The sequence below is a fragment of the Pan paniscus genome, chromosome 19 (assembly GCF_029289425.2).
Source record: "Pan paniscus chromosome 19, NHGRI_mPanPan1-v2.0_pri, whole genome shotgun sequence".
In the NCBI taxonomy this organism is placed as follows: domain Eukaryota; kingdom Metazoa; phylum Chordata; class Mammalia; order Primates; family Hominidae; genus Pan; species Pan paniscus.
Window position 1 is genome coordinate 53295667 of NC_073268.2, and position 26720 is coordinate 53322386.

Consider the following 26720-nt stretch of genomic DNA (forward strand, 5'->3'; position numbering starts at 1 on the left):
GCTGCTGCTGCTGCTTCTGCTGGTCTGCAGACCATGCGAAATACCACTGCATTAAACTGTTAACCCAGAGCTTCACTCTCAAAAAGCATCTAAAAGCAGCTCAAGAGATTTTAGATGATAATAAGGTGTGAATGCTTGCAGAGCAACTGCATTTTAAATAGAGAATTATGGAAGCTGAGATAGTGCACGTCTGCCTAGAGAGGGGCAATGAGTAGGGTCGCTTTTTGAGAGTAAAGAACTTGCCCCTCCAGTCCCAAACAGCTATAAGCCAGCTCTTTATCCTGAGAGTGTGCAACTACTCTGTGCAACAAGAAGGCCCTAGAGGAGAATCTCCTCTTGACTGCTAACGGAGCCACATGGCAAATAGCCAGCCATGGGGAGTGCTTGGGGCTTTTCTAGCCACATCCAAGCCACATTGTTGGCGCTGGGTCAGGCCTGAGCTCACACCTTAGGGATTTGGGAGTTACTGGGAGATAAGGAGCCTGTAGGTCTGATTTTACAGTCCACTTGGCTGAGATGGACTTTTCCTTTCAGTGGAACAACTATGAAATACTGCCTTATCAACAATCCATTTCAAAAAGGATGGAACTTGGATATGTGTGCCGTCTCAGTTGTCCCACAAACTAAAATTTGTGCTTAGGAATTCTTCACCCTGAAGCATCCACATTGATTTCTCTAACCTCCTATCTCTAGTCCAGCTACTACTGGAGTGAACAATTCACCATGTAGGGTTTATACAAAGGCCCACTCCCCACTGCTTCTTAAAGCCCCCTGCCCTATTCTTGACGCCCATTGCAGGCATCCATTTCCACTATAGACTCTCAATTATTTGGTTCCCCCCACATCATCATGGGCATCCAAAAACCAGATTTCAGCCTCCTGGCAGGCAGCCTTTCCCCACATTTCTCCCATAAACATTGGTTCAAAATGCAGTTCCTTGGCATAGGTTCCTCAAAATGCAAATTTCCCTGGCAGAATAACACTTCTAAACACAGTAAGTCTGAATACCTAAGTGTCAGTGGGTCTGGGAGTTCTTACCAAGTGTCAGAAAGCTAGGAAAAGATGGGGCACAAAATTCAAGCTTCTTGAGGGTTGAGCCCATGACTGGTACATGTCTATATTCATTACCTGAAGAAGGCCCTGCTTTTATTCTGCCCTGTTTCTTTTCCAATTTTGTTATTTCTTTGGGAAAAGCAGGTGAGTGCCCATGTGCATTAACTGCTAAGTCTTTCAAAACACATCTATACATTAATAATGTGAAAATATTACACTATTGTCTTGGCTCCCCAGTTTTCAATTGTGTAAATAATAGATAGCCTCCTTTCCAGAGAGTAAAACGTGTATGTGCTCTCTCTTTCTTTACCCCCTGCTCCCCTGACCCTCCCCTCATATTATGCTAGAACTGGAGATCCCTTGTGTGAGTCTGTTTTGCATTGCTATAAAAGAATGCCAAATGCTGGGTAATTTATAATGAAAAGAGGTTTATTTGGCTAATGGTTCTATAGACTGTACAAGAAGCATAGTGCTAACATCTTCTTCTGCTGAAGGCCTCAGGAAGCCCTCAATCACGGCAGAAGTTTAAGGGGGAATTAAATCACTTTATAAAACCACAGATACCTGGGCCCTACTCCATATCTAATGAGGCTCCAACAAGGGGACCTGGGTATCCAGATTTTCAAAAACATACTGCCTTTCGCTTCTAATACACACCCTTAGTTCATCTAGTTTAAGCCCTTCAGTTAAAAAATGTGGAAACTGAAGTCCAGAGAGGGAAACAACTTGTCCAAGCTTACATGGCCAGTTAGTAGCAAAGCTGACTCCCCAGTTCAACCTTGAAATAGCCAATTCATTGCCTTTACTCATGACTGTGTTCAGAACTGCTCTTTCTCAGTGTAGCTTACAAACTTAAATGTACCCAGCAAAATCTATAAAAGAAAGAACTCAAGGGAAGGGATAAAGGAAAAACAAGGCGAGGGGAAAAGAAAGCACAGTGGATTTCAAACTCTTCGAAGACTTAGATGGGGATAAGAACCTATGAATATCTGAAATTTCCAGTACTCACTAGCCAGACAGAATCTGCACAGAAATGATTTGAGAGTCACACTGCAAACACTATTAGGAATTTTATGATCCCTGAGCTCAGTGGCTGTCATCTTTGTATTGCTATTAATCAGCCAGGCTTAGTCTTCATTCCGCAGTATAATCTCTTCAATTGTCCCTAGCCCCAGACTATTTCATGTGATAGCATCACCCTATACCAATCTTCCATCTCTTTGTAGGTCAGACACACTCCCTGTTATCTTTTCTGCATGAAAGCCACTTAGGGAGGGGCAGAGACAATGGCCCTATGGACCTACTTACATGAGTTAGTTTTCTTTTCAGATTACTTTTTTTTTTTTTTTGAGATGGTGTCTTGCTCTGTCGCCCAGGCTGGAGTGCAGTGGCGCGATCTCGGCTCACTGCAACCTCCACCTGGCAGATTCAAGCAATTCTCCTGCCTCAGCCTCCCAAGTAGCTGGGACTACAGGCATGCGCCATGATGCCCAGCTAACTTTTTGTATTTTTAGTAGAGAGGGGGTTTCACCATTCAGGCTGGTCTCTAACTCCTGACCTCATGATCCACCCTCCTCAGCCTCCCAAAGTGCTGGGACTACAGGTGTCAGCCATCGCGCCCGGCTCTTTTCAGATTTCTTGAAGGCGGAGGGGAGCTGGAAGCCTCCAAAGCTTTCTCTGACAACACATCAATGACATCCCAATCTAGAGGAGGGATTTTTAGCTGTCACAATTGTCTTTTTGAAATAGGATCTTGAAAGAAATCAAGCTATTGTAAATTCAAGATTAAGAAAAAGTGAATAGGGGGTTGGGAGCACCAATTTCTCAACCACCTTAACCATTTGCCAATACACAAGTAACCCCTGCCCTCTGTATTTGTGTTTTCTGCCCTTCTGAGCCTTGATAGAAGAGGTCTCAATTATATCATTTTACACATGTAGCTTTTGGCTCCCCCATCACATTCCCCACAACATCTGTCACATACCTTCTTTGCTCTTTCATGCTCCCTCTACTCAATCTTGCCTCCCACCTTACTGAAATCAAAGTCATCCTAAGTGAGCTCCCTAGACTTCCCTTCCTCTTACATTTCTACCTAACATTCTATTTCCTTCTTTGCATCAGCTTTCTTCTCTGCAATGACTGCCTGTATCCACCCACTCACCCTTTCCTTAACCTCCAGCACTCTGGTTCTATCCCTACCACTGTCATACACTCTTTTATTTTTCATCAGTCAACCCAAGAAATGAGGTCATACTTGTAGAGCACATGACACAGTTCCTGACACAGAATAAGAACTCAGTAACATTGTAGGTCTTTCCAAATATAAGCAAGCATACACATGTGCACACATGCACAGAGTTAACTCCAGTGGCTTTCCCTCTCTCATCCACCACCTATTCATGGCATTTGACACTGTTGACCACTCGAAACTTTTCCTCCCTGCCATGGAGGAAAGGGAGATAAAATCAGGGATAAAGTCCCCTGCACCACCTTTCAGATTTCTCCCTCTGGTCCCCCCAGGGTACAAAAAGGGGACACAATTGTGAAGCCAAAGCCCACCCACTACCACAGGTGATGCCAAGGAGAAGCTGAAAGTGTCCTCAAGAGCAAAGGAGAGGGTGTCTCCCAGGTAATGCTCCAAAGCTCCCCTGCTGTCTCTGCATTTCTGCTCCTCCCTCTCCCCGGTAAGCCATAAGCCCCAGCACCCTACCACCTTATGATTCTTCTTGAGGGCCATCAGCTCCTCCTGCAGAGTCTCATACCGCATCTCCAGGTCAGACTTCTCCGTGATCAGATTGTCCAGCACCTGCCGCAGGCCATTGATGTCGGCATCCACTCCTTGCCGCAGGTTTTGCTCCATCTCGAACCTGCAGACCAGCCAGGGGTAGAAAACAATCAAGAGGGAACCAGGCCCTACCAGGACCTCCAGAGTGCTGAGGTTTCAGGGAAAGGGCTGAAGACAGGAGAGGAAAAGAGTAGCAGGACTCACTTTATCCTGAAGTCATCCAGTGTCATGTGAGTGTTGTCGATGTCCAGAAGAGTTTTATTGCTGCCCACTGTCAGGTCCACAATCTGAAAAAAAAAGGACACAGCCATGAAATCATGCTGTGGACCACTGCTAGGAGGGCAAGAGGCCAGGCAAAGCCACAGGAGGTGAGGATTCCATCCAGGAAGATTCTCAAGAGGAACTTCCAACAGCTGGGACATGGCACAGACCCCTTCCAGCCTTCAGCGAAGATGTTTGGTGTGGCCTTCATTCACTCATTCATTCAACAAATATTTGAAGATCTACTGCAAAGGACATTGTAGGATTTAGAGATTACTGACATCCTGTTCCTCAAGGAGCCCACCATTGACTACAAAGTCAAAAGTGTCCTAAAAGAGTTCAAGGAAAGGAGAGGTGGCTTATGGCAATGGGAGATCAAGAAAGACTTCAGGAAGGAGGTGGCTGGCAATTGAATTGGGCCCTGAAGGATGGCTAAGATGTAACATTAGTAAATAAATGGAAGAGATTTGAAGTAGAAGAAACAGCACATTCAGAGACGTGCAGAAGTTAAAACAAGAGGAATCACTGAGAATATTGAAGAGCCAGATTGTGAGCTCCACCAGAACAAAGTCTAGCACATCACTATGTCTATCCAGAGCAACCCTGAGGGTAGGCACTCACTGAACTGAGTGGCTGAATAAATGGATAGATAGATAGACATGTGAGTGGAGGGAGAGAGGGATGGATGGATGGATGGATGGATGGATGGATGGATGGATGAATAGATAGCTTCCATTCCCAGAGTTCTGGATCTTCTCCATCACTTGAATAATCAACATGTACAATCGGGTCCAAAATACCTTAAAAGATCAAGATACACTCCTGAAGAAGCCCAGCAAAGGAAGCAAAGGAAGAGAGAGTATTGACTTAGACCAGACTTAAAGGAGGTTCCACATCCAGTCCCAGCTCAGCTCATGTTAACCCAGGCCTCCTCTCTGCTCTGCCCAAACTCTGAAAGTTGAGGAAGAGGAAATAAATGCTCAGAGCACAGGCCAAAGTCCTATCCTGGGATCCCCAGAAACCAAACACAAGTTTGTTTCTGATGAAAGGGTACATTTCCAAAAGGTGGATTCCCTGGTTATTTTCTGAGTTTAGAGTTTAGCATTTTACCTTTTTTGGAAGATAAAGAATGTAAGAGAAACAGACCGAGACAGAGACGGCTTCCTGCGCCTACCTGGTCCTTGAGATCATCAATAGTGTCATAATAAGAGGAGTAGTTCTTCTGGGTAGCAGCAGGTCCCTTCTTGTCATACCAATCCTGGATCTTATTCTCCAGGTCATTGTTGGCCTCCTCTAGAGCCTGTACCTTATCCAAGTAAGAGGCCAGCCGAGAATTGAGTTCCTGCATGGTGCTCTTCTCATTAGCAGTCAGAATACCACCATCACCACCTCCAGCACCACCTCCAAAGCCCCCAAACCCACCCCCATAGCCACCACCAAAGCTACCTCCAGAACCACCACCAAAACCACCTCCAAAACCCCGAGAACTACCATAGCCTCCTCCAGAAGCACCACCAAAACCTCTGGAACCACCCCCAAAGCCATGGCCTAAACTACTGGCACTAAAACCACCCCCAGATCCTCCGCCGTAGCTGTAGCCAAAACTACTGCCACCTCTCCTCCCACAGACACAAGAGCTTCCCCCACCAGAGCCACTAGAAGAGCTGAATCGGCCCCCTCCTCCACCGCCCCCTGAGGAGCTGAAGCGGCTATAGGAAGACCTTATGCTGGCCCCACTGCCCACGCCACCCCCACCACCCCGGCCGCTGTGGCTCAAGTAGGACAAGGAGAACTGTCTGCAGCTCATGACACAGCTGGTAGCTCACGGGTTGAGAAGCGGTGATAGGAGTGCTACCGGCTCCCAAGTGCAGGGTACAGAGCTGTCCCTGGGGCTGCCTACTTATACTCCCAGCTGAAGGTGGCACACCTGGGTGTGCCCTTGGTCTCTGCCAGCCTCCCCCCACAGACCCGAGGGAGGTCTGGGATACGGAGGCAGCCGGGCTGCCCCAGGCTCAGCATCCTTTGGTGACTGCCTGGGGGTGGCCCAGCCTCTCTCCATTGTGTGGGATATTTTGATGATATTAGGCTGTCAGGGCCACCATAAATCAGCTCTACTGCCACAGGGGTGACCTAGATCCTGGAGTCTGGTCTCCGGCTGGCCCTAACAGCAGGTCTGAGACTTAGCCTCTTCGGGATAGAAACTCACAGGAGCATAGTCACCTCCTCTATTGGTGATAATTGCTGTCTGCATCCCTCATCCCTCCTTGCTCCCACCTTGTGCCCACTGTGGGCTGAGCTGGAACTAGGGTACTAAGGAGTTATCACAGAGGAGGGGGAGGCACAACCCCTGCCCTTGTAGAGCCCCAAATGGATGAAAACCAGTCCTTGCTGTCAGGATCCTCAAGGCTTTCTGCGGAGACTAAGGCTCTGCCCTTGGGAGACTCCAGTTTGATGAGGAGACAACTGGCATGGCCAAAAGATGGAAAGAGGCACTGAGACTGTGCCTGCCGGCGCTCAAGGACAGCGTGCAGAGTTCACCCAAAGGGCCGGAAGAAGAAAGTGGACCAAATAAACAAGGTGGTGCTGACACTAGCTGACCTCTGAGCAGGAATGCAAGTGACTCGACTGTCCTGGTCCTTTTGCAGGGCCCAGCAGGAAGTGTGGAATTGACCTTGGTTGAGTGCCTACCCCATACAGAGCTCGGGAGGGGATACAGAGATGTATGACTTATCCCGGCTCCTGGCAGAAACTTGGATGTATATTCTGGTCACCAAGGCCAGAAGAGAATGGTGAGGAACACACTGGTCTCCGGTGTGCCTACCTGAGCTCCATCCAGCTCATGAGCTGGATCCATCGTGCTCATGAGCTGTGTGACTTTGATAAGTTACTTAACTACTCTGTGCCTCAGTTTCCTCCTCTGATAAAGATTGATATGAATAGTTTGTCCATCTCCTAGTAAGAGACTGGTGAGAAATGCTCAAAAAATGTTCGGCTGCCTCTGATCATTCAGCCCCCTAACTCCCCGTCAACTCTGCCCTCACCCAGACCTTAGCCATGAGTTTCTAACTGCCCTCCCTGCCTCTCCCATGTCCCTCTGACTCTTCCTGCACAGCAGCCAGAATGATCTTTCTAATCCATGTCTGACAACATCACTTCACCAGTTTCCCTCCACCCTCAAGATAAAGTCCACTTTCCTGGCACTTAGGCCCATACCCATCTTTCCATTCCTGCCCCATCTCCCACCATCCCCCAGGCCCCCTAGAAAATCGTACAATGCTCCCCAAATGCCCTTCTTCCCTCTAAGAATACTCGGGACTTGCAATGACCTCTAATTGAAATGTCCCTCTCCATCTTTTCTACACAGAAAACTACTCATCTTCAGTGACCCCTCTGAGTGCCTCCTCCTCTGTCTTCCTGTACTCTCGCCCCCTGGGTTTGTACTGTGCTCTGTTATAGTGCCTCACACTTATCTCCATGGCTCTATGAAGCACTTGATGAAGAATAAAAGTTCACGTACTGAAAAAAAAGAAGAAAGCTCTCTCTGTTGGCAGCAAGAGCTTCTCTAAGCCTGCCCCTGCTCATCTTGTACTTGCCCCAGTGCCCAGCGCCACGTCTGGTCCAAGTAGGATCCCAACACATACGAGATGGAAGAAAGATACCAGTCATTCCTGAAAGATGCTCATTGCTGAAAAGGAGCTAAAGGTAAGGAAATCTCTTTGCCAGGATGGTCAGCAAGGGCCTGAAAGAGGCAATGCCTGCATGTGTAGGCGGCATAGATGACTGGTATTTCTTGAGGAGCTTTTAACTGATGCTCAGCCACTGTTAAATAATACTGAAGTGGCCGGACGCAGTGACCCACGCCTAATCCCAGCACTTTGGGAAGCCGAGGCAGGCAGATTGCCTGAGCTCAGGAGTTCGAGATCAGCCTGGGAAACATGGCAAAGCCCCGTCTCTACTAAAAATACAAAAAATTAGCCGGGCGTGGTGGCGCACACCTGTAATCCCAGCTACTCAGGAGGTTGAGGCATAAGAACCACTTGAGCCCAGGAGGCACAAGTTGCAGTGAGGTGAGATCCATGCCACTGTGCTCCAGCCTGGGCGACAGAGCAAGACTCCATCTCAAAAAAAACCACAAAATAATAATAATAATAATAATACTGAAGCACTTGGAGAGAAGATTTCCTTTTTCATGTTTGTTTGTTTGTTTGTTTTGAGACAGAGTCTCACTCTGTCACCCAAGCTGGAGTGCAGCGGGATGATCACAGCTCACTGCAGCCTTGACCTCCTGGGCTCCAGCCATCCTCCAGCCTCGGCCTCCCAAGTAGGTGGGACTACAGGCACACACCACCATGCTCAGCTAATTTTTTTTTTTCCATAAAGATGGGGTTTCCCTATGTTGCCCAGGCTGATCTTGAACTCCTGGGCTCAAATGATCCTCCTGTCCCAGCCTCCAAAGTGCTGGGATTACAGGCATGAGCCACTGCACCTGGCCTCTTTTTCTATTTCTCAATCTTCTGATTAGTCAAGGATGAAATCTCATTTGGACACTATGGCCTCTGTAACGCCCCACCACACTTGTCAATCACCCTGTTCAAAAAAAGAGAGCCAGCTTTGGGCTCAGCACCTTTAGAAAGTAACAGCATCTAGTTAGAAGTTAAGTATTTCTGTATGTCATTTCCTTCTGCTTCTGGCAAGTGATTATGATTTTCCTTTTTTGGTAGTAATGTAAGATTTCCTTTATAAATATATTTATTGAAATGAAAGGTGAGTTAATTTACCAAAATGTGTTAAATAAATATTTAAATAGGTGGTACAAAATATGTTAAATTAAAAATTGAACAGGTAGTTTAAGTTTTGAAAATTAAAAGAGAATATAATTCTCTTTTATTCAATATTCAGAGAATACTGAAGGCATTTTATGAATGGTTAATACATGGAAGACTCTTAGATCAAAGCCAGTGGGTATAATTGATTCCCTTTCTACTTTCTTAAATGGTTTTAAACCATTCAAGGTCTTTGCCAAGCTCTGCTGGGAAGCCCAGAATCTGCCGCAATGTGTTCCAAGGCCTGGGAAGTTACCCTCTTCCCCATGCCCATGCTGATGCCGCCACTCTGGTAGGGATGTAAGCCCCAGGTCCCAGGTCCCTGAGCTGGATGGGGAAGTCGGTGGTGCTATGGATGGGCCACCCTGGAGAGAGCTAGCACAGTGGCACTTCCAGAACCCTGCTCTGTCATCTGCAAATGTATCTGTGTTGGGAGATCCTAAGAATAGCTGAGACCCGCCTGACTGAGCAGAAGCTCCCAGCTGGGGCACCCCTGGCCAGCTAAGCCTCTTGACAGATGGCCCTGGTTTCCAGCCCTGGTGCCAAACTCCAACCCGTGTCCTCACCCCGCTTCTCCACTTCCCACCCTCTAGCCCTGTCCGAAGCCTCACTCAGCCCGAGGCAGCAGGCTTCATCCCTCAGAATTCCTCCCAGCTGCCAGGGAAAGTGAGCTGTGCATGAGGACCACTGTGGGGTGGAGAGCGCAGTAGCTCCCCAGCCAGCCAGGGCTGGGCCACCTGCCAGTTTCATCCTCCCTCCCTCTGTGGTTCTCAAAGTTGGCCTCAGTTTCCTCATGAGAAGCCCCTTCGTGCACTGTTGCCAAGGGCCATAAAGGCAGAGGGCTTCCGCCTGTAATCCCAGCACTTTGGGAGGCCGAGGCTGGCAGATCACGAGGTCGGGAGATCGAGACCATCCTGGCTAACACAGTGAAACCCCGTCTCTACTAAAAATACAAAAAAGTAGCTGGGTGTGGTGGTGGGCACCTGTAGTCCCAGCTACTTGGGAGGCTGAGGCAGGAGAATGGCATGAACCCGGGAGGCAGAGCTTGCAGTGAGCAGAGATCATGCCACTGCACTCCAGCCTGGGTGACAGAGTGAGACTCTGTCTCAAAAAAAAAAAGACAGAGGGCTCCCTAGATGAATGCCCAACTGCTGGCCACATGTCACCCCTGCCACATTGGCCCTCGTCCCCCCACATCTGGCCTTGTTCCAATACGAAGAGGAGCTTGCTGTGCCTGCAGCTCCTACGATCCAGATAGGAGGTCTTGCTCCAGCTGCAGCAGGGCACCATCTCTTCCCTTCTCCCAAGCTCTCTGCCTGGCATGGGAGGCAGACTGGGCGAGATGGCGCCAGGGATGAGGAAGGCCAACAGCCGTGGCCTGAGTGAATGATTTCTTCTAGGTCATGTGACATGGCTCACTCTTCCAGCCTCTCAGGGCTCAGGGTCTGCCCTCTGAGCCCCAACTTCAACACCTCCCATGGGAACCCTCCAAAGAATGAACCAGGAATGGAAACCATAGAGCCCATGACACCCCGGCACCTGAGACCCAGTGAGAATCAACACTGCCTCTCCAGCCACCATGCAAGGCTGCAGCCTGGACCCAGTGCCAGCATCCCAAATGCAGGCCCTCCATTTGGGGAGTGGATGGAGTAGGAGAGAAGGGCTGCAAGGACCCAGATAGGCAGACAGAGGGACAGAGAGGGAACCAAAGATCCTACTTGCAAGGTGTCCCCAGAGGCAAAGGTATCGTCCACTGGGGACATGGGGACCTGGAGGCAGCACAAGGACAGCTTTGCTCTGGTCGTGGGAGCCCTCTTGCTTCCCACACCCTCAACTTACTCCCCATTGCTGTCTGTCATTGATCCCCAGGTGGGGCAAGTGAGGGACCTGAGTCAGCATGTGGCTGGCTGCTGGGAGAGGGAGCACCCGCTGAGTCACGGCTCCTCCCCTGGAGCCTCCATGAGCCATCTAGGCAGGTGTGCACTGCCCACTGGTGCAGGGCTGTGGGTACCTGCACCTGTCTGTCAACACTGATTCTTTCTCATACAACAGGCACTTGCCACCATTCTGCCCAGCCAGACCCTATCAGACCACAGTGAGGGGATGGAGTGGGCCCGCATAGGTGCCTCCACCTGAGTCTAGGCACCCCAGGCTTGTGTCTGCTGGGACACACCCAGCAGGGAGGCTGAGAGCACCGGCTTCGGAGCCAGGCAGGTCATAGTGTAAAGCCGGATTCTTCCACTTATTTGGGGAAAGTTGCTTCCCCTCTCTGAACCTGTTTCCTCACTGTAAATTCAGATTCATCCTTTATTGAGCACCTACTATGTGCCAGGCATTGGGTTGAGTGCTGGGGATAAAGTAATGAGCAAGCCCTTATTTTGATGAGGTTGAGTGCTGGGGATAAAGTAATGAGCAAGCCCTTATCTTGATGAACAGTTATGGGATAAAATAGACCTGCAAAAATAAACATGCAATTCACAACTGAGGTGAGCATGGTTGGTGGGGGAATGGAGAGCACATAATAAAGGGTGTGGCATGGTTGGGGGCATCAGTGACCTTCTCCCTGAGAAAGAGACACTTGAGTGAAGGGGGAGGAGAAGTGAGCCAGGAGAAGGAAAAAGGGGAGGGGCATACAGCATGTGCAAATGTCCTGAGGTGGAAACAAGCAAAGTGACTGCCAGGGCAGGAGTCCTGTGTGGCTAAAGGGCAGTGGGTTAAGTCAAGCAAAGGATTTTCGGTGGGAGCAGGGAGGAGGGGGCTGTAGTCAGGGCACAAGCCTGCCAGGCTCCCTTTGTGCAGGGCACGTCAAGGGGCCACACTGATTGTCTCTGCAGGCTCTCCATGCCTGCCTGGCTGTGGGGAGGGACCAGACTGTACCAAGGCTTATGGGCGGTGGCAGCCACAGCCCAGACTAGTGAGCTAATGAGCGGTTTGGATGTCTTGCCTGGTCCCGTTAGAGCCTCGCTCCTCCCCTGTGCTGGAAGGTAGGACACAAGGGCCCCAGCCTTGGCTCTGCCATTAATTTGCTATGTGACCTGCAGCTGGTCACAGCACCTCTCAAAGCTTCAACTGCTTCCTCTGTAAAATGTAAGGACAGGAATCACTGATCTCACTTGATCTGAGGATTTGACATCAGAAGGGGATGAGCAGGCTGGGGAAGAGAGAGCATCCTCTCACTGATCAGCTCTTAGGGCATCCAAGACCTCGAAAGAAGGGATCTGGGGTGGGCTCTGTCCTATAGAGAAATCTTAAGGTGTCAGTGTCCTGGGGCATCTATTGTTCCCAGAAGGAGCTAGCTGGAATGGCACCTTCTGCTGCCCATTCACCCACCTTGTTCCTCAGATCCTCGATGGTCTTGAAGTAGGGACTGTAGTCTTTGATCTCAGCAGGCCGCTGCCACTGGTACCAGTCATGGATCTTCACCACCAGGTCAGCGTTGGCCTCCTCCAGGGCACGCACCTTGTCCAGGTAGGAGACCAGGCTGTCGTTGAGGTTCTGCATGGTCACCTTCTCACTGCCCACCAGAAGCCCATCACCACCAGCAAAGCCACCACCCAAGCCACCACCCAAGCCAGCACCAAGGCCACCACCATATCCTCCCCCAAAGCCACTACCGAAGCTGCTGCTGCTGCTGAAGCCACTGCCATAGCTGCCCCCCAGCCTGTAGGCTCCCCCAGAGGAGAAGCAGGAGGAGGAGACAGACAGGCCACCCCTGTAGGTGCTGGGGGCGCGGCAGGACCCTCCGGCCAGGACGGAGGAGATGCGGCTGGAGCCGCCCCCGATGCCGCCCCCGATGCCGCAGGAGCCCTTCATGGAGCTGGAGGAGGTGAACTGGCGGCTGCAGGTGCTCATGGTGCCGAGGAGGGAGGTGAGTGAGCGAGCAGTTGGCTGAGTGAAGAGAAGGTGCTCAGGTAAATTGGAAAGGGATGCGAGTGCTTTATACTCATGGGTAGGGGGCGGGCCTGGCACTTTCCATTCCCCTTGTCTTTCATCACCCACAGGCTAGCACCAACTCCCAGCCAGGTCCCTCCTCTCCTCCGCCTCATCATGTCTGTCATATTTTACTGGAAACTCATTGTTTGGGGTGTTTTGGGCTTTCTTGTCCCGCCAGGCGTGATTCACAGGGGGAGGTATGGGCCTGCAGGCTACACTTTCCCATGGGGCCCCAGGAGTCCCAGCCCTCAGGAACCCGCACACTGGGCTCAGCCAGGGTGACAGAGAGCAGGGCCTCTGCACCTTAAACCTGGTGACCTGCTAGCTCTCCATGAACTGGATGGGCCTTTAACATCCACTTAGAGGAAGCCCACCACTGCAGGGGACAGATACCCAGCTGGAGAACACCGGCATGGCAAGGTCACCTTGGGCACAGAGAGGCCTCCCTCACCATGACCTGCTGTTAGAGACAAGGAGGTCTGGGGGGCCCTCCCGGGCCTGACCTGCCATGCTGTGCTGAGAAGCCTGTCCCATCCCTGAAATACACTCAGCCAGTTAGGTGTATGGTGATTCCCACCCCAACACCCCCATCAAAGAGAAATCCAGGCAGCTCTCCCCAGCCCTGGGCACAGACCCTAATTTCCTCCCTACGGTGAGGATCTGACATCCACCACACCATAGGGTGGGTGGCCTCATGGAGGCCAGGAAACAGCCTGGAGTCAGGTGGGTCCTGGCTCTGCCATTTACGCCCCCGTGACCCAGGGCTTGGCGCTTCTCTGAGCCTCAGTGTTCTCATCTGCAAAGTGGGAGTCATACCATCTACTCTGCCTACTGCAGTCAGCTCTGAGAAGCCAATGCGACAGCGTATGTGAAAGGCTTTTGTAAACCGAGTATGGCAAGAAGCCTGGTTGGCATTGTTGTAGCCCAGGCTTAGCCCCAAAGTGGATGGAGCTGCATCCAGGAACAGGCCTAGGGGGGCCTTTTTTTCTTCCAGCCCCAGATATCCTCTCAGACCCCCAGAACATCCCTAGTGTAGGCAGAAGTCTGGCTCAGGTGCCCTCGTTTGAGCCCCTTGTGGAACTGGCCCAGGAGATGTTCTAGGGAGGAGTAGAGGCTGGAGTGGTGCCAGGCTGTGCCAAGGGCAAGGCTGAAGCGGACACGAGGGTCCCTGACTCCTGAAGCCCCAAGGGTCAGGGGACATTTCTAGGAGTCCACTTGGTCCTGCTTTGGAGGTGTGTATATCAAAACTTCAGCAATCTCCCAGACAACCTCCCAAAGCAAACCCTTCCAGCCCCACCCCACCCTCCCGTCAGCCCCTGGGCTCCACAGACCCCGGCAGGCATGTTGGGAGGAATGTGGTCGTGTCTGGGGCTGCCTGACGCGTCCTATCTCCTCAGACAGGCCCCAACAGCCCCTGCTGGAGGCTCCACTGCTCTTCCTGGGATCAACTGCTCCTAGAAGAGAAGCAGGACCCTCTCTTACCCCACCCCCAACCTTGACTGTCACCAAAGAAGAAGCCAGAGAGGGGAGCCCCCCACTACTGTGGCCTAGGAGCTTGGAAGACAATACTGAGACAGACACCTGTGCTGTGGGCTCCCCAAATCTGCCAGCAAAGGACTCTGGAGGATGTGAGTAAGCCAGGGCCCCACCCCGCTCCACCCACCCCTGACAGATACTCCTAATCTCCCTGCAGAGAATGGTCCCCCCACCCTGACCCAGTCCTACAATTTCCCCAGAGAGAGGCAACAGGGGTTTTGGCTGAGGGGCAGATGCTTTTGTTGGGAGGCATGTTGCTGTTGGCTGTGGGGCAAGGGAAGGCTGTGCTCACTGGAGAAAAATGCTGTGTCCAGAGGGATCTGGGAGTGGGAATGGGGTGCAGGGCCCGGTACCCGCTTCCTCTGTGCCCCGCCACCCCCACCCACCACCACCACCGTCTCCTTCTTCTGCAGGGATCAGGAATAGAAGCTCCAGAGCCCAGGACATAGGAACAGCTTTACTTTCCCTTTCATTTGATTCAATGGAACCCAAAAGAAACTCCTTCCTCCCCCTGCTCCGAGGGGAATCCAAAAGATAAAGATGGCAGGGAACCAGTGACAGATCAGTCCATGCACATAATCTTAAAAGGCACTTCTGCAGCCCCATCCCAACCCCACGCACCGACTCCGGAGCTCTAGCATGGAATATAAGCCTGATCCCCCACACCCGTTCTCAGAACCGTGGCCTAACCTGGAGCCTGAGGCCAACCTCTCTTCCCCTGCAGTCAAGGACTCAGTGACCAAGGAGCTGCAAACAGCCCGGCCAAGCAGGGAGCAGACTTAGAGGACACCACACTCCCGTCCCCTCCCTGATGCCAAAGAAGCATGGTACTCAGACATTTTAAGGGAGGGCATTTTCTGGGTCATCAGGGGTTAAAGGGTTGCCAGTCTTGACAGCTGAGGCCCAGAGTACCCCCCACCTCTGGACTTCTAGGCAGGCTTTGTGTGAGCAGCATTACCTGACCCTCCCTCCAGCCTGCCCCAAAAGGAGGGGGGTAAAGGAGGAGCCCCGGGCAGGACCTCCTGTGGTTAGTGAGTCTCCCTGCACCACCCTACATGGGGGAGCCCCGTGCCAATCCAAACAGGTGAAGCAGGCAGGGCCAGGCAGCCCCCACAGAGCCCACACTGTGTGCTGAGGACTGTGCTGGGCACCAGGAGATGGCATCCTAAGGAAGGAGGAGACCTCAGGACAGCCCCCGCCCTTGGGGTACACGGCCTAATGGAAGAGACGATCCCTGCCTGTAGGAAGGTCCCAGCATGAAAGAGAAGCAGGAATGCACATCAACATTACTTAACATACAAGCAAACAGAAGAAAAGCACAGACAAGAGAGATTGGTTTCCCAGGGCTGCCATAACAAATTACCACAAATTTGATGACTTGAAACAACTTGCTGGGCACGGTGGCTCATGCCTATAATCCCAGCACTTTGGGAGGCCAAGGCAGGTGGATCACCTGAGGTCAGGAGTTCAAGACCAGCCTGGCCAATATGGTGAAACCCTGTCTCTACTAAAAATACAAAAATTAGCTGGGTGTGGTGTCAGGTGCCTGTAGTCCCAGCTACTCGAGAGGCTGAGGCAGAAGAATCACTTGAATCCGGGAGGCAGAGGTTGCAGTGAGCCGAGATCACACCACTGCACTCCAGTGTGGGCAACAGAGCAAGACTCTGTCTCAAAAAAAACACACAAAAACAACAGAAATGTATTCTCTCTGGAACACATTTCTGGAATACATTCTGGAAGCCATAAGCCCTGAATCAAGGTGTTGGCAGGGCCACACTCCCTCTGAAGACTCTGGGGAAGAGCCCTTCTTTGCCTTTTCCAGCTTCTGGCATTGCCCTATCTCTGCCTTCATCTTCACGCAGCCTTCATCTCTGTCCTTTTCAGTCTCTTGTAGGACACTCATTGGATTTAGCAATCACTCTAATCTAGCAGGCTCTCATCTCAAACCTTACCTTACTTATATCTGCAAAACCCCCATTTCCAAATAAGGGCACATTCTGAGGTCCCAGGTGGACCTGATTTGGGGGAACCCTGTTTGACCCACTATACCACGTAACAGACTGGGTGCTCGTCACCTTGCAAAGCAATAGTAAAAACTAGGTGAGGAGATGGTCGAGATGAGATGTGGGGGCGGCCCAATCTGGAAGGCTTCTGGGAACAGCCTTTAGCGTGACACGTCAAGTTGCCAGGGACTGGATGGCAGGGAGCCACAGAATTCTCAGGCCTTGGGTCTGTACTTGACATCATCCACTTTTATTTTATTTATTTATTTATTTTTTGACACAGGGTCTCCCTCTGTTGCCCAGACTGGAGTGCAGTGGTGGGATCACGGCTCACTGCAGCCTCAATCTCCTGGGCCCAAGGGATCCTCCCACCTCAGCTTCCCAAGTAGCCAGGACTGCCACTATGCCCAGCTAGTTTTTACTTCTTTGTAGAGACGAGGTCTCACCACGTTGCCCAGGCTGGTCCCAAACTCTTGGGCTCAAACGATTCTCCCACCTCAGCCTCCCAAACTACTGGCATTACAGGCACGAGCCACCACACCCAGCTTCTTTTTTTTAATTTTTATTTTGAAATAATGTTGGACTTGGCTGGATACAGTGGCTCACACCTGTAATCCCAGCACTTTGGGAGGCCAAAGTGGGCAGATCAGTCGAGGCCAGGAGTTTGAGACCAGCCTGGCCAGCATGGCGAAACCCCATCTCTACTAAAAAATACAAAAAGTTAGCTGTCTAACTATCATGGCGAGCACCTGTAATCTCAGCTACTCAGGAAGCTGAGGCAGGAAAATCGATTGAACCCGGGAGGCGGAGGTTGCAGTGAGCCGAGATCGCACCACTGCACTCCAGCCTGGGCAACAGAGCAAGACTCTGTCTCCAAAAAAAAAAAAAAAAAAAAAAAAAAAGAAATAATGTTAGCTTTTAAGAAAAAGTTACAAAATAGTACAGAGAGTTCCTGTGTATCCTGTGTATCCTTCACCCAGCTTCCCCTAATGTGAACATACTACATAAGAATCATACAATTTCTGAAACCAATAAATTGACATTGACACAATACTATTTTTTTTCCCCCGAGATGGAGTTTTGCTCTTGTTGCCCAGGCTGGAGTGCAGTGGTGCAATCTTGGCTCACTGCAACCTCCGCCTCCCAGGTTCAAGTGATTCTCTTGCCTCAGCCTCCCGAGTAGCTAGGACTACAGGCACTCGCCATGAAGCCCAGGTAATTTTTTGTATTTTTAGTAGAGACGGGGTTTCGCCATGTTGGCCTGGCTGGTCCCGAACTCCTGACCTCAGGTGATCCACCTGCCTCGGCCTCCCAAAGTGCTGAGATTACAGGCGTGAGCCACACCCAGCTGACACAATACTATTAATGAGCTAAAGGCTTTATTGGAACTTCCACCGGTTTTTCCACAAATGTTCCATTTCTGCTGCGGGGTCCAATTTCGGTCTCCACATTGCATTTAGCTATCATGTCTCCTTAGTCTCCTCCTATCCATGACAGCTCCTCAGTCTTTTCATGTAATTCATGACCTTGACACATTTGAAGAGTACTGGGGTGATCAATTATTTTGCAGAATATCCCTCAGTTTGGGTTTTTCTGATGTTTTCTCATGATCACATTGAGGTTATGCACTTTGGCAAGAAAACCACAGAAATGAGGTTGCATCCCGTCAGGCATGTTGGACAGATATGTCGTGTGTCTTACCACTGGCACCATCAGGCATGTTGGACTGATATGTCGTGTGTCTTACCGCTGGCACCGTCAGCCTTGTTCACTTGGCTAAGGTGGTGCTGCTGGATTTCTCTACTCTCACGTTTCTGTTTCTCCCATTGAAATTAACAAATACCTTGAGGAAGGTACTTAGAGACTACGCAAAAATCCCGTTTCTCCTTAAAATCTGACCCACTGAATTTTGCCTCCATCAGTGGAGGGAACGAGCTCACGTCAACCTGAGTTTAAGAGCCTCATTTGAAGGAACTCGAGGGATTGTGGCTTGCAGGAGAGACTTTGGGAGATCCAAGCCCAGAGAAAGAACTCTTTCCTGTTCTCTTGTCCAGCCCCCAAACCAGACTGGGCCTCCTCACACCCTCTCTGTGCCCCAAGACAGCAGTCCCCAACCTTTTTGGCACCAGGGACCAGTTTCATGGAAGACCATTTCTCCATGGATCTAGGGGGTTGGGGGTGGGGATGGTTTCAGGATGAAACTGTTCCTCCTCAGATCACCAGGCATTAGTTAGATTCTCATGAGGAGTGCACAAGCTCGATCCCTCGCGTGCATAGTTCACGAGAGGGTTTATGCTCCTGTAAGAATCTAATGCCGCTGCTGATCTGACAGGAGGAGGAGCTCAGGTGACAGGAGGTGGAGCTCAGGCGGCAGTGCTCACTCACCAGCAGCTCACCTCCTGCTGTGCGGCCTGGGTCCTAACAGGCCACAGCTGGTAGAGTCTGTGGCCTACGAGTTGGGGACCCCTTCCCTGAGACACTCCCGTGCCGGCTCGCCTTCACAATGTATTATTGTGGAGAAATAGCACATATTTCTCTCACGATTGTCAAGAGTCTTGCTAGGCCCCCACCAGCCCTGGGGAAAGAAGTGGGGAATCTGGCTCCTCTCATGTCACAGATGGGAAGTCTTGAGTCCAGAAAGGCCCGGAGTCAAGTAACAAGTTGGAGCCCACCTTGTGATTCCCAGGCCCCCAGAACCTGCCCGGGGCTGAGCTGCTCCTTTCCTCCTGGCAGAGTCCTGCGCCCCTCCCTCTCCTCTCGGCCCTTCTGCACCCTCCCCTGGAGTACCCCCCACCTCTGGACTTCTAGGCAGGCTTTGTGTGAGCAGCATTACCTGACCCTCCCTCCAGACTGCCCCAGAAGGAGTGGGATAAAGGAGGAGCTCAGGGCAGGGCCTCTTGTGGTTAGTGAGTCTCCCTGCACCACGCTGCATGGGGGAGCCCCATGCCAATCCAAACAGGTGAAGCGGGCAGGGCCAGGCAGCCCCCCCAGAGCCCCACCCCCTTCACCTTGCCCATCCCTCTCCCCGCCAAGCCTCAGAAAACTGTGTGGAGAGTGGGTAAAGCTCCTAGAGCTCAGGACTGTCACTTGCAGAGACAGTGGGCCGGGGAAGGAGCAGCCTCTGCTGCCAGAAGGGCAGGGCTTGCGTGGAGGCCATGAGTTGGCTAGCAGGCAGGATTGCAGCACAAGGGAGCAGGAGCCTAGAGCACCTCCTGAGGCCCCAGGGTCCCCTTTCCCCCAGAAAGCAGGAGCTTAGAGCACCTCCCGAGGCCCCGGGGTACCCTTTTCCCCATACAGCTATGCCGCCTGCTGATTTCCCAGGCCAGCCTGCCCATCTGGGCTGACACAAGAGATGGGCTGAGCCAGCGTTTCAGTGTCTGTGTCCTTGTCTGAGCCTCCGAGCTGTGCCACAAGGCTGACAACAGAGCTTGGCCAGCCCACATTATAGAAGAAGAGGCCGGGCGCAGTGGCTCACGCCTGTAATCCCAGCACTTTGGGAGGCCGAGGCGGGTGGATCATGAGGTCAGGAGATTGCGACCATCCTGGCTAACATGGTGAAACCCCGTCTCTACTAAAAACACAAAAAATTAGCCGGGCATGGTGGCAGGCGCCTGTAGTCTCAGCTACTTGGGAGGCTGAGGCAGGAGAATGGCATGATCCTGGGAGGCAGAGCTTGCAGTGAGCACTGCACTCCAGCCTGGGTGATGGAGCAAGACTCCGTCTCAAAAAAAAAAAAAAAAAAAAAAAAAAAGAAGAAGAAGAAAGCTCAGAGGTGGAGGAGTTCCCCCAAGGCCCACAGCAAGTCAGCTGCTCACTCAGGGTTCCAACGCAGCTCAGCTGGCTGCAAGCCTCACTTTTTAGTGACAGGTCCCCTCCTGCTAGAAAGTCCCCAAAAGTCAGAGCTAAGAACAGCCTCTAGACCAGGCTCTTAACTTTACAGATAGAAAATGTGAGTCCCAGCCAGGGCAAGGAACGTGTCCAAGGTCACACAGCAGAAGTGTCACCCAGGATTCTGAGCTAGGCAGAGTAAGAATATGCCTGGGGTGAAAATGGCTGTGGCTGCACCCCAGAATCATGTTCAGGTTTTTAAAAATGCAGTCAGGTGGCCAAAGGCAAGGAATAGATTAGTTTACAACCGTGCCGCTAGCTCCCAGTTCAGGCAAAATGCAGCTTAAATGCTCCAGCCCATCACTCATGAGGCCCCACTGTAAACTGGGTCCCCTCCCCAACAGGCCTGTCTCCTTGCTGGTCCCCACATCTCCATCCATTTCCAATCTCTGCCTGAATTTCCACATATTTCCTCTCTTCCTACCCAAACCCCTCATGTTCTTTAAGGCCAAGCCTCAGTTCCACATATAGTTTATGCAGATTCCTGCAGGCTGTGTGGCACAAAGTAGGTGCTCAATGAAGGAAGGAAGGACAGAGGGAGGGAGGAGGGAGAGTAAGAGGAGGGAGGAGAGAAGGAGGACAGAGAGAGGGAGGGAGGAGGGAGAGTAAGAGGAGGGAGGAGAGAAGGAGGACAGAGAGAGGGAGGGAGGAGGGAGAGTAAGAGGAGGGAGGAGAGAAGGAGGACAGAGAGAGGGAGGGAGGAGGGAGAGTAAGAGGAGGGAGGAGAGAAGGAGGACAGAGAGAGAGAGGGAGGAGGGAGAGTAAGAGGAGGGAGGAGAGAAGGAGGACAGAGAGAGGGAGGGAGGAGGGAGAACAGGAGGAAGGGAAAGGGAAGAGGGTAAGGGAATGTAGAAGAGGGATGGATGGATGGATGGATGGACATATAGACGGATGGATGGATGGATGGGTGGATGGATGGATGGATGGATGGGTGGATGGATGGATGGATGGATGGATGGGTGGATGGATGGATGGATGGATGGGTGGATGGATGGATGGATGGATGGGTGGATGGATGGATGGATGGATGGGTGAATGGACATATAGATGGATGGATGGATGGATGGCAGGTGGACAGATGGATAGATGAGTGGAAGGAAGGGGAGAAGGAGGGAAAGTGGAGGGATGAACGGGTGGGGTGTGTTCAGGCAGGGAAGCAGATGAATGGATGAATGGAAGGAAGGAGTAATAATGGATGAAAGTATAGAGGGATGAACAGGAGGTGGGTGGATGGTGGGTGGGCAGGTGGGTAAAGGATGGTGGAGCAATGAGAAAGGACAGCGAGCCCAGCTGGGGACAGAGGGGGCCAGCATCCTAGAGGAGCTCTTAACTGATCTGAACCTTGAAGATGAGTAGATGCTGAGCAAGCAGCGGAAGTGAGGCTAGATGTCCCATTTGCCCAAGGAAGCACCCGGGCAAAGTGCAGACATGTGAAAGACTGGTCTGATGGAAACTGCAAGCAGTTACATATTGCTAATGTTCACAGCTCAAGGCTGGGCCTGCCTGATGAAACTGAGAGTCTTAGGCCAGGTGGTGATAAAGGTGCTGGGAAGCTCAGACTTTATCCTGACAACGCTGGAGCCACTGAAGGGTCCTAAGCTGGCAAGTGATGCCACCGGATGTTTCACAAAGGCCACCCTGGTGTCCATGCAGAACATACTTTGCCGTGGTGTGGGGGATCAGTAGGCAGAATTTGCCATATCCAGGTAAGGGATGCTGTTGGCTCAGACCTCTCCTCTCCCAGGAAGTCCCACCTCATCAGCTCAGGTCACCTGGCTTTCTCCCCATCTCTCAGCCCTCCCACTGCCTCTGTGATCTGTGCCCCCACCCTTGATTATACCTCTCCATAGTGCCTTAGGGGTCCACAAAGTGTTTTTCACATAGTCAGTCCTCAGCATTACTCTGGTCTGATGTGGGAGACACAACCCTTGCCCGTGGGCTGTCCAGTCTGATGGAGGAGGGTTGCAGAGCCCAGAGTTTTCCCTGTGCCATAGGCTGAGGGGAGCCGGGAGCACAGGAGCCACAAGGTGGGGTGGATTAGCACACAGTTTTCTTGGAAAGCGCGTGCTTTGACTCAGGTTTTGAAGGAAGGAAGAACCCTGGAGGGTGCAGTGGGGAGAGGGCGTGGCTGTGGGAACTCCAGCACAGTGGTCAGTTATGGGGAAAGTCAGCACCTGGGAGCCGGAATGTCTGTGTCAGGAGTCCTGAGCTCTGGTCGGCAGGACAGAGGGAGAGGGAAAGGGAAAGAGGAAGGGAAGGGGTCGCCGAGTAGTTCTAGCCTCATGGGTAGAGAGAGTCATTTCCCACAGTCAGAGATGTGGGAACAGATTCAGCATCTTGCACCCCACCTCCCTCCCCCAGACGTGATACCGCATGGGGTCAAGGAAGGAGCAGGGCCTCCCCGATCACAACGACCAGCTTTCAAGTCTTGGCTCCATCGCTGATGAGCCATGTGACCTTGGACAGGCCATTGCAGCCATCCAAGCTTTGGTTTTCTATCAAATGGGAATAGCACCAGTTCAGCCTGGCAGGATTATTGAGAGGAGTGGGTAAGTCAGGGCAGGTGGCCAACATGGTACTTGGCACAGAGGAAATGTTTGGTAAAAGTTCACTTAAATTAAGCCCTGGAGTTGGACCAAAGTGGGTAGGGGGTGCAAATGGAGAACAGTTGTCAAGGTTCAGCCAAAGACCTTGAGGCAGAGAACAAAGAAGAGTCCAGGATGTTACTGGAGCTCCTGTTGCAGGAGCTGGGAGCTGCTGAGGTCAGCCAGCCAGCTGGTGAGTCTGCAAGGGCCTGGCCAGGGTGGAGGCTGTGGGAATAGGGCAGGCCTGGAAACTGATGAGGAAGAGTCAGCGGATGGTTTAGGTGTGAGGGGAGGAGGCCTGGGACCTTCTAGCAGGGCCCACATTCTGTGGCTGGAATGAGGGGATGGGGAAGCAGCTTCTCAGGTTCCAATGAGGCCATCCTGGCTGTCAGTGCAATATCTGCAAAAAAATGACCATTTCTGTCTCCCAGTTCCAAAAGAAAGCATGGATGGCTTATGATAAAAGACACATTTACAATAAAACTAAAAATATCCAGCAAGGATAGAAGAAAAATAAATCAAGAATTAGGTAACAGGATATATTGATGGGCACATTTTGGTTGCAAGCAACGGAAACTCAGCTTGAATTAGCTTCTAAAAGAGGCAATTCAGGGCTGGGCATGGTGGCTCACACCTGTAATTCCAGCGCTTTGGGAGGCTGAGGCAGGAGGATCACTTGAGCCCAGGAGTTCAAGACATGCCTGGGCAACATAATGAGATACCATCTCTACAAAAAATAAAATAAAATAAATAAAATAAAATAATTAGCCAGGCATGGTGGCATACACCAGTAGTCCCAGCAGCTCGGAAGACTGAGGTGGGAGGATTGCTTAAACCCCAGCAGGTCAAGGCTGCAGTGAGCCATGACCACAGCACTGCACTCCAGCCTGGGTGGCAGAGTGAGACCCCATCTTAAAACAAACAAACAAACAAAAAGACAATCAATAAAACAATAAATCAAGCCCTAATTTATAACGGTTATTTTTTTCTTGTTGTAAATACCCCCACTGTGGCCAATTTCAAGCAACCAACAGGGAGTCACTTAACACAGGGTTGGGAAGAGATGTGCAGTAGCTCACTGCCTTATAGCATGTCCACCATATAGATAAAATGGTCATAAGTACCTCAAGAGCACAGATATTAGTACAATGTAGTAAAATAATTTGGAAGGAATGAGTTTTCAGTATGCATTACCTTTGTTCTCAATATAATTCACTTAATTTTAAGTTCGTATAATTTAATTGTTGATGAGCGCCATATTTAACAATCACCTTGCAAAATTCCTGAAATTTTAATATCCTGCTCTCAAGAGCCAGCATGAGCCAGCTCCAGCGTGCCAATGAGCCTCTAGGTTTAGGCCACAAAAAGAGACTAGGAGGGACAAAGGGAAAGCTTCTGGATAAAACAAAGTGAAAGAGGGAAAACCAGATTGGGGGAGGATATTGGTGAGGGAAGGGGAAGAAGAGTTGGTGGGCCCCCGCGGTTAGGGAGACAGCCTAGGTGGATAGGAGCAGAGGCAGCATCCAGAGGCTGTCCAGCCTTCACAAGGCAGACCAGGCACTGTCTGCCTCCCAGGGAGCCCCATGGGGGGATCCAAGTCTGTGCTACCTCATTATCTCAACTATCTCATCAGTGTTCTGTTGGTTGTTCTCTCTGTCAGCATCTAGCAAGGACTCTTCTACTGCAGCACTCAGTGTGCATCTGTCCTTTGACTGTCCCAGCTTGAGTGATGTCTGTGTGTCCCAAGACTTTGTTTACTCCCTGTCTAACTTAACCCATATGGACCACACCCCCTTCAAAGAACTAGAGGAGTGATTGGGGGAAAGGAAGTGATGGTGTTGGGGGTGTTGGAGATACTGGAAGTAGTGGTGGTGGTGGTGGTGGTGGTGGTGGTGGTGGTGATGGGGGTAATGATGGTGGTGATGTTGGTGGTGGTGGTAATGATGGTGATGGTGGGGGTGGTGGTGGTGGTGGTGATGGAGGTAATGATGGTGGTGATGGTGGTGATGGGGGTATTGGTGGTGGTGGTGGTGATGGTGATGGTGGTAATGGAGGTAGAGATGGTGGTAATGATGGTGGTGATTACGGTGGTCATGGTAGGGATGGTGGTAGTGGTAATGGTGATGATGATGTGGTGGTGGTAGTGGGGGTGGGGGTGGTGATGGTGGTAATGATGGCAGTGATTACGGTGGTCATGGTAGTGATGGTGGTAGTGGTAATGGTGGTGATGATGGTGGTGGTGGTAGTGGTGGTGGGGGTGGTGATTTCAGTGGTGGGGGTGGTCATTGTGGCGGGAGTGGTGATGATGAAGGTGGTGATGGTGGTGCTGGTGGTGTTAGAGAAGGTAAGTATGACAATGAAACCCCTGAGTCAAGTTTCTTGTTGTTCTATAGAACAGAACAGAACTAGTTTAAGCACTCATCCCCTTGAGCTAGCTTAGGGGTAAAACATACCCTCTTACAGTCTCATTCCACCAAAGGTTAACATGTATTGAGGACTTACCAGGGGTCAGGTCTTAACTTCATCATGTCTTCTAATCCTCAGAGCAACACTAAGGTAGGTAGGGAGTGGGGCTGGGGTTCAAGCCCAGGCAGATCTGCTCCTGGGGGTGGGTGGGGGGTGGTTATTCTCACTGTAGAGAACTCACTAAGGCTGCAATTCTTGTGGTCATAGCAGTGAAGAGCACAAGCTCTGTAGCTGAATGACCAGGGTTTGAATCTGAGTCCACCACCTGTCAGTTGCCTTGGACAAGTTACTTGTCTCTCCTAGCTTCAGTTTTTCCTTATCTGAAACACAGGGATAATAGTAGTATTAGCATCATAATACACCATTACAAGTGAGTTATGAGCAATATATGACTTGATACATACATCAGAGGCATTCAAACTAAAGCGACACCATCTTGAATAGGGGCTGGGTAAAATAAGGCTGAGACCTACTGGGCTGCATTCCCAGGAGGTTAAGGCATTCTTAGTCATAACATGAGATAAGAGATCTGTGCAAGACACAGGTCACAAAGACCTTGCTGATAAAACAGCAGGTGGCAAAGAAGCTGGCCAAATCCCACCAAAACCAAAATGGCAAGGAAAGTCACCTCTGGTTAAGCTCACTTCTCATTACATGCTAATTATAATCCATTAGCATGCTAAAGGACAGTTCCACCAGCTCCATGACAGTTTACAGATGCCATGGCAATGAAAGGAAGTTACCCTATATGGTCTAAAAGGGGAAGGAACCTGCAGTTCTGGGAATTGCCCAGCCCTTTCCCAGAAAACTCATGAGTAATCCACCCCTAGTTTAGCATATAATCAAGAAGTAAACATAAAAATAGCCAGCCAGCAGCCCTCAGGGCTGTTCTGCCCATGGAGTAGTAGCCATTCTTTTATTCCTTTATTGTCTTAATAAACTTGCTTTCACTTTACGGATTTGTCTTGAATTCTTTCTTGTGCAAGATCCAAGAAACCTCTTTTGGGGTCTGGATCAGGACCCCTTCTGGTAACACACATGAAGGGCTTAATAGAGTGCCCGACTCATAGAGAGTGCCCAATAAATAGTAAATATTATTGTTATTATCTCACGTTACTAACTCTTTAAACCTGACTATGGGCACATAGCCAAACTTAAGAGATGTGTATTTTATATCTTGTACCGATTAAACCCTTTATCTTGTTTCGAAGGTGTCTTAGCAATAATAATATAAGATTTTAGCATATGCAATTGTCTTAGCAATAATAATATAAGATTTTAGCATATGCAATTGTCTTTGAGGACATAAATTTAGTTTCTAATTGGAGGAAATTGGAAAACTGCGAGCACAATCAGAGTAAAAATAAGTCTACTTTGCTAATGAGTT

At 50.7% G+C, this 26720-nt stretch overlaps 1 protein-coding gene across 1 annotated transcript; it reads right to left on the reverse strand.

Annotated features, from left to right (window-relative positions):
* Positions 1-3301: 3301 nt before the first annotated feature.
* Positions 3302-12872, reverse strand: LOC117978514 (keratin, type I cytoskeletal 14-like). Its single transcript, XM_055101812.2, has 3 exons — positions 12253-12872; positions 4043-4125; positions 3302-3920 (listed from the first exon to the last, which is right to left on the reverse strand). Exons 1-3 carry the CDS (start codon positions 12772-12774, stop codon positions 3302-3304), a joined length of 1224 nt encoding a protein of 407 aa, XP_054957787.2. The 5' UTR covers positions 12775-12872.
* Between the last annotated feature and the right edge of the window lie 13848 nt (positions 12873-26720).